The sequence below is a fragment of the Sinocyclocheilus anshuiensis genome, unplaced genomic scaffold, assembly GCF_001515605.1.
Source record: "Sinocyclocheilus anshuiensis isolate Anshui unplaced genomic scaffold, SAMN03320099.WGS_v1.1 scaffold1599, whole genome shotgun sequence".
In the NCBI taxonomy this organism is placed as follows: Eukaryota; Metazoa; Chordata; class Actinopteri; order Cypriniformes; family Cyprinidae; genus Sinocyclocheilus; species Sinocyclocheilus anshuiensis.
Window position 1 is genome coordinate 111517 of NW_015549671.1, and position 8480 is coordinate 119996.

The 8480-nt window shown below is 42.8% G+C and overlaps 1 protein-coding gene across 5 annotated transcripts in view; it reads right to left on the minus strand.

The window, feature by feature from the left end:
* The window catches only part of LOC107660316 (PEX5-related protein-like), a 111308-nt gene that overhangs the window by 32920 nt on the left and 69908 nt on the right, over window positions 1-8480 (minus strand). For 4 of the 5 annotated variants that reach the window (XM_016449596.1, XM_016449598.1, XM_016449593.1 and 1 more), the window contains 4 exons: window positions 7392-7503; window positions 6868-7068; window positions 2559-2688; window positions 1396-1486 (listed from right to left, as the gene is read on the minus strand). In XM_016449596.1, the coding sequence (XP_016305082.1) occupies window positions 1396-1486; window positions 2559-2688; window positions 6868-7068; window positions 7392-7503 (534 nt within the window). The remainder of the gene's footprint in view (window positions 1-1395; window positions 1487-2558; window positions 2689-6867; window positions 7069-7391; window positions 7504-8480) is intronic. The other variant, XM_016449594.1, reaches the window with a different exon arrangement.

Consider the following 8480-nt stretch of genomic DNA (forward strand, 5'->3'; position numbering starts at 1 on the left):
ACACTGAGTCATTTAAAGAGTCGTTTTTAAAACGAATCCCAAGCCGTTTCATGTTGACGTCAACATGAAACATTAGCATACAGTAATGCCCGCCCACTTGTTGCACACGCAGACCTGGGAAAACTTGAACACCCCCTCCCTCAAACACTGTAGCGGATTCCTGTGGATAGCATCATGTCGAGAAGACGCTGTGCTCTTCACTGTGAGGGTAAATCTGTTTTTTTTTTTTTTAATGCCAAAGGACGAGGCTGTGAAGAATCAATGGTTAAAGTTCATTTTTACAGCAATACCACAGCAGTATAGCTCCAACCTTGTGTTGTGTCCCCGTCATTTTACTGATGACTGCTACAGCAACCTAAATGCGTACAAGCGGGATTCGCAGGCCGGTTATTGAAGGAAGGATCAGTACCCAGTTTATTTGAACCAGCTTCTTCCTCCTCCAATCACAACCTGTAAGTATTAAAAATTGTTGCTCTCATGTTCTCTGTAGCATGCAAAATACGTATTTAGTTGTGTGTGTTGTGTTCGCCCCGCGCAGCTTGTAGGTCTCTGGCTAACCGGCTAACAGCAATATCTGTTCGCTCGCAATTGTCTAGAAATGTGTCGATGAATAGTGAATGTTTGTCGTTGTTATTACCTGGAGTTATGGGCTTTCCGTTTCCGACATGCCCTGCATGCGGTAGACCAATCACAACAGACTGGGTCATCGGACCAATCACCGCAGATTAGAGGACCGCTCAATCACACGCAAAGCAGGGGTTTGGAAAAATGCGAATCGTTGAGCGAATCGTTTGGGAGGCCTTGAGCAAATAAAGTAAAAATAAATGCATATTGTAAGACAATTAAAGTGTTTTTTGACCTTGCATGCATGTCAAACTGTTGTTTGGGACTCCCAAAACCAAAATATGAACCTTTCATAATCCATAATAGGGGCACTTTAAATCCTTACTAGTATCTGAGAAATAAATAGAATGTCTCGCACAAAGAGGAATCAATACAGAAAAATCTGACAAATATATATTTTTGATGCACACTCAGAAAAGGGGTACATGAGGGTAAAAATCCTGTACTTCAAACAACGAATGTATCACTTTCCATTAACTGCACCTTAGAAACATGGAAGGCCTTTTATAGTAGCATTCTGTACCTGTCGTATACAAAGATGTATGTGCCTTTCCTCAGGTACCTCAGCTTACTATTTGGATTTTTAGTACCTCCAGTATTTGATTTTTTTTTCTAATGGAACAAATTTGTCCGCAGAAGGCCCTAGTGAGAAGGGTTTGTACCATATTAAGTGCACACAGGAACAATTTTCTGAGTGTGAGGGGAGATTATGATCAATACTGAATGCTGCTGTAGTCTTTTACATGAGATCAAAGTATCATTAGTGTGTACCTGAGGGGCCGGCCCAGGGTCTGACTCCGTGCTAATGCTGAGCTCCAGGGTACTATGCCTGTTAGAGAAATCTGTTTTAAAGTCTGCAGACCTGAAAAGGACAAGATGCTGTGAATAATGATATTATTGCTTGCAATAATGGTAATGATGAACAGAGGCAACTGAATTAAACAAATCAAATCTAACATCTAAGATAAATGATCATACTCTTAAAAATACATTGCATTTCTTTATCTTTTATAACCAATAGATTTACCACCCCAAAACTCAAAGACAGAAAAAGAGGCCACTCAGGATGATTTGAAGACAAAATTATAAAATATGTAAAATGGACTCAAAATATTCACTTCCATTTATAATACTGGTATGGTGTATTTAGTTTTTTTTTAATAATGCAACATTCACACTGTTAGTGACACAGCTGTCCAAAAGTTTTTTAACCTAACTACGTGTTAAGTTAAAGGCTTATTAAAGGGGTCATATGATGCTTTTTAAAAGATCATTATTTTGTGTATTTGGTGTAACAGAATATGTTGACATGCTTTAATGTTCAAAAAACACATTATTTTTCAAATACTGTACATTATTGTAGGTCCTATATGCCCCGCCTCTCTCAAACGCTTAGTTTTCTACAAAGTCCCTCCTTCCGACAAGCGCAGTCTGCTCTGATTGGCCAGCTGACCCAGTGCATTGTGATTGGCCGAACACCGCAAGCACTCGTCGGAAATGTAACGCCCCTTACCATAATCGCAAGCTTCATCTTTCAAAATAAATGTAAAGACAGTAAATAATGTCATTAGTTTTACCATCAGTTCAAGCCGGAAAGGGGAACAGACACAGTAATGATGCAGTACACAAGCCGCGGTTAAGGAAAACTTGAAATCGCATCATATGACCCCTTTAAATCTAATTTAAATCTTATTAAAGGCTTATTAAATCTAATTTAATGGTTTTGGGGAATAGAATGTAAAAATTCAACATGCTTTGTTTTTGTTTTACCCCAATATTAATTATTAAAGCAGCATAAAGTTGATCTTTATGGCTCCAAAAACAGTTAAGCACACCTTGTGACTATATTAAACACTAAATATGGAAACATATCATATCAGGCCTGTTTAGGACACCATGATAAAATATGCACAATGATGTAAACCTGACCGTACCACAAAAGCTCACTAGATGAATGGTTGGAGGTGCACCTCTTCCTCTCATATCTCCACTTCCGCCCTCCATTCAAGGCACTGTCTGGGTGAAGGCTCACCTCCTCCCATTTCGCCAAGGGTGAGTTGCTCACTGGAGACAGGACAGTGAGTATGGAGTGAGACAGGCTGTCACAAACTGCTTTTAATGAAACAACACATTGGTGCAAAAGGTAGATTAAGGCTACCCAGCAGCAGATAAGGATACAGTTTACAGCTCAAGGATTGCCTATCTCAGCTCGCAATTGATTAAAGCAGTTGGGCTGTGGAATGATAAATATAGTACAACAGGGAAAACATGGCAATGGTTTATCTTACAGAAGCTTAAGGCATAATCTACTGGAACTGAACTTTACAGTGCAAGTTGTTAAAGCTTTCCAGAGGATTAAAATAAGCCAGTGTAGCGTTTAATTTTAAACCATTTCGAGCATAAACTTGAGACAAACAATAAAGCTAAAATAAAAATGAATACATTCCTACTTGGGGCATCAGTGTCATGAAAGCCAAAGTTCTCTGTGTTTGAAACATTTCCATAATTTTCCAGCAATTTAGTTCCAGTACTTTAAATCTAATAATATGCTAATGTGAATGCTAAAGTGCAGAGTAACTGCTTCCTGATGAAGTGGCCAATGGGATAAAAAAATAGACAACAAAGGGCAAAAATGTAATTACACTGAGTGCTTGGATTAAATCAGCTGTAAATTTAATCATAAGCACCTCTTAAATTGATTGAAAGAACTTTACACTTAAATTAATTTCATAAATGCAGACCTTTTCATTATAAGGGACAACTTGCCTAATGTGTTATAGGGTTTCATTAATTAACATTTTTTTTCTGAGCATGGAGATACAGCTACCATATTTATGGCGTCTGGGTTAACCCAGGTAGATCATAATCATAATAATACCACATTGTCCAATTTTTTTTAGAAATGTGAAATTTTGCATCAGATTGTAAAGTTTTATATATATATATATAGCACATTTAATAATGACAAAGTTGACCAAAGTGCTGCACAAAAAAATTAAAATAAATACATAAAACAAATAACTGTCACAAATCCTGTCCATGGACTTCCGTTTATTCACCACCAGAGGTCACCCTTTCCATTACATTGACTCTCGCACAACACAAACTGTTGCATAGCACCCCGGACTACATATCCCATCATTCTTTGCACGATTTGCACACTGCACTGATTGCACTCATTGCACACAGCTGTTTCTAATCACCTCACTCACTATATAACACCCACTCTAACCACCTTTCTCTGCTGAGTATTGTTTAGCCCGTACCCCATTCCGAGTCTCTGTGTTTTCCTTGTTTTGCCTTGCCTTGCCTGTTTTCGCCGTTTTTGATCTTTGCCTGTTTTCCTGGATTTTTCCCTCTCGTCTCACCCCTGTGATTCTGTCTGCCGATCGGTGACCTACGCTAGCCCTGGGACTATTCTTGTGTTTTGCCTGCCATATTCCTGTTTGCCATCGATCGACCCTGCCAGTGTATGACCACTTCTCTTGTGAAATAAAGCTTGCACATGGATCCGCACGCCTCTCGTCTCGTCAGCCCTGTTACAATAACAATATAAAACAATCACAAATTTATAACAAAGATAAAAATAATTTTAAAAAATAATAATCCAATCTTGTTGAAATAAATGTGTCAACAACAGTTTCCAGATCATTAAAAGAAAGAAAAGATTTTATTTTAGCAATCACCTTAAGCTGAAACAGTGCTGGTTTAACAACTGAATTTATTTGTCTATCAAATTTGAGAGCCTGGTCAAAAACAATACCCACATTCCGAGCACAAGTGCTAACAGTTTTAGTTATAGGACAACACCAGTTATAGGGTTTTTAAAGTCAACACCATCAAGTCTCAGTAACCTCTGAGGGTGTCACAATCACACACTGGAGTGTCAGTGAAATCATGCTTACCTGAAGGGAAATTCAATTGTACACAAAGAGACTTTATGGATTATGCACTGTCGCTATGTGGTTCACCTTTCACTGTGGGAGAGGCAGAGACTTATCACAAAACGGCCGCCAGCTCAGAGACAATTCACAAAATGGCTGCCAACCCAGAACCTGTTCTCAAAATGGCTGCCATTCCAGCGTCTCATCCCATCATGGCCGCCATTCCAGAGTCTCGTCCCATCATGGCCACCGTTCCAGAACCTCTTCTCGTCACAGCTGCCACTCCCGAGCAGCGTCCAGTCGTGACTATTCTGCCTGAGCCATCCACAATCCTGTCAGTCCAAGACTGGTATCAAGTGTGGAGGATCTACCGCTGGTGTCTGTCCGAGCTGTGGATTACCCCACGAACTCTCCGCTCCCGAGCCACGCAGACTCAGTGTTTTCAAGCGACACTGTTTCAACGCTCTCAAATGACACTGTTTCAACGGTCTCAAGCAACATTGTTTCAATGCTCTCAAGCCTGCCGGCCGCTTCTCACCTCAGTTCCCCAGGCACAGCACCTTCAGTCTCTGAGATAGATGATCTATTCTCTGTCCTACCAGTAATGGCTACGGCCATTCTCTAAGTTTGGGCCACAGACACCACCGTAGTTTCCCCAGAGGTTGCAGCTTCCACTGCAGAACCTTCCGAGGTGGTGGCTCCCACTCTAGACCCAGAGCCCGCTTGTGTTCCAGTTTCCCGATGTTTCCCTCTTTCCCGATGCCTCTGTTATGGCCGTAAGGGCCATCTATGAACGTTCTGTGGCATCCGTTGCAGAATTTCCAGAGGTGATGGCATCAGCTGCAGAACCTCCAGACGTGGCAGCATCCGCTGCAGAACCTTCAGAGGCAGCGGGGGTGTTCGCCTCAGCTCCTCTCAAGACAGGGGTGTCCACCTATGAACCCTTTGTCTGTCCCAACAAGGTCATGGAGACCGTCAGTGAATCCCCTGTCAAACCTGTCTCGGCCCTCGAAGCCAATCATGAACTATCAGCCCTGCCTGAGATGGTCGCAAAGACTGCCTCTGAATTTACTCAGTCCTGACCAAGGAGGTCTTTCCTGAAATCTCTGATTACCCTGTCACGACCAAGGAGGTCGATTCTGAACTTTTATCCTGTCCTGAACTAGCCAGGGAGGCCACCTATGAACTTGTGTCCGGTCCTGAACCGACCACAGAGGTTGTCTATGAACTGCAAACTCTCTGCCTGTCCTGTCACGGCTATGGAAGCCGCCTGTGAACTCTCTGCCTGTCCTGTCACGGCTATGGAGGCCGTCTGTAAACTCTCTGCCTGTCCTGTCACGGCTATGGAGGCCATCTGTGAACTCTCTGCCTGTTCTGTCAAGGCTCTGGAGGCCGTCTGTGAACTCTCTGCCTATCCTGTCACGGCTCTGGAGGCCGTCTGTGAACTCTCTACCTGTTCTGTCACTGCTATGGAGGCCGTCTGTGAACTTCCTGACTGTTTCGTCACGGTCAAGGAGACCGCCTATGTACTCTCGTCCTGTCCTAGACCGGCCATGGATGCTACTAATGAACTGTCCATCCATCTTGTAATGGAATGTAATTAAAATGGCTCTGCCTTTGCTCACTGCTCCGCCTTGGTTTCCTGCTCCGCTGGATTTGCCTCAGTCCCCTGTTCCTCCCCTTTCTCATGGACTGGCCCTCCATCTCTCCCCCTGTTACGCCTCTGCTCCACCTCCCTCCTGGACTCTGGTCTGTTAAGGAGTGTCTGGAAGCCGCTTCTTGGGGGGGGGCTCTGTCACGATCACACACAGGAGTGCCCATGATCTCCACCAGAGGGCACATCATCCCTGACTTTTACCATTCACTCAGGACTCCATTTCCCACAATCCTTTGCCTGGACTTATCAGCACTCATCACCAGTTCACAGCTGCTTCACATTAGAAGGAGTATGAAGGAACCACTCAGTCACAAACACATGGCTGTTGATTGTTAGCCTGTAGCATACCCGTGTTCTCCTGTTTTGCCTTGTTCCTTGTTTCCTTACCTTGCCTTGCCTTGTTTGTGACCCTGGACTGTTTCCTTGTTATTGACTGTTTGCTGCCTGCCCTGACCATTGCCTGCGTATTGGGTTACTCTTTTGTCTGTTCCTTAGATTGTACTGTTTTGCCGGTGTGTGACCCTGCCTGTCTGACTACGCTTCTAATAACGCCTTGCATGTGGATCCTCTACTCTGTCGTCACAGCTCCTATGTTACAGATGGCACCAAAGGTAAAAGATATCAATGCAAAAAAAATCTAAACAGACTTATGGTGAATTTGAACAACAATGCCAAAGTGTCTTTCATTAACAAGCTATATACCTGAATCTAATGAGGCTCTTTCAGGGTTAGAACGGCTGGGAGATGATGGCTCTGTCTCCACCTGGATCAGCTCTGTCTCTTCAGTCTTCTTCTTGTGAAGGCTACTCTTAGAGAAACCATTCTTACGAGACCCACGGGGACTCCATCTGTCCCAGCTCCACCTTCTCTCATAAGGTTCACTCAAGTCCACCAAGTCTAGTGCTGTGGACAAGAATAGAGACAAAACACTGCCAATAAGAGTCATCCAAAATGAAAACCTGTATTCTCTTATTCTATTAACCAAATAACACATTTATGGGTACAAAATAAATCCTTAAAAATCTTCTATTCTTAGGTAATATGCAATTTTCAATCATGAATAGTGAAAAACTGATACCTAAAAAAATTAACAATTTTGAGTTTAAAGGATTCATTGAGACAAACAGTAAATGCCAAGGAACACCAATTGGAGATAGGATAAGAGAAGAGCAGACGAGTGAGAAGGAGAGGAGGAACAGATGACGGAGCAGTAATTATGGGGGAACCTGCTGTGTTGGAGGTGACTGGCCGTGTGGATGTATCACTCTTGCTCTCACTCTGGAAATCATCAATAGAAGGGCTCAGTAACGGACGGCTCTCTTGCTGCTCACTACACAACTGTAACACATAAACCAAAAATTTTTCAACTTAGCAAGCACCCATTTCCACAAAATATTGATCTTATTTGTAACATTTATGTAGACATTTATTTTGTTTCCCCTTTAATGTTTTTGGTCAAGTCAGTTTTTTATTTTGAAGTTCTTGTTTCTAGTTTATGTCATGCCCTTTTCCTTGATACCTCCTCCCATTGTTGTTTAGCCACACTGGCAACACAACAGGCATAAGAAAGTCGAGCTGGGGAAACAGAAAAACAAAAACTAACGGCTAACCGGTACAACTGAAAAAATGTAAAGTCAAAATGAAAAAGAGAAGACGGGATGTAAAAATAGGGAGAAACAAAATGAGAAAATGAGAAGCAGCTGTGAGCACGTGCATGGCCACGCTGAATGCAGAAGGCAATCAGCTGCGTGCAGCCGACACATAGAAAGGAAAACAAAAACACGTGCAGGAGAAGAGACAGATTGTACCCCTCCCCCCAGGGACGCCACCCAGTGGACCCCTGGTGGAATGAGACTGACAGCAATGAAACTCCTCAATCAGCAAGCAGTCCAGTATGTCCCGAGCCGGGACCCAAGATCTCTCCTCCGGACCATATCCCTCCCAGTCCACTAGATATGGAAAACCCCATCCATGGCGTCTGGAATTAGCGGTGGAGGGGGGACAGGAATGTAAACATGAGGGGAATGGGGAGAACGCAAGACAGGTTTAAAATGAGAAACATGAAAGTGTAGGGTATCAGACCGAATCAGACAATCTAAGATTTGGTCAAGAACATGGTTGAAACATGAGGAGCCGAATTCCACAGAGGCCCAAGACACAGGATGTCATAGCTTTGAGCTATGTTTTTTTAATCATGCTTCTTTAGCTTTACACGCCAGCTCCACCAAAACCATGAAGAGAAACCCCACCTAGTCTTGTCAAACTTTACTTCTATTTCTTTACTTTAGTTTATTTTATTTTCCGTTGAGAGTTTC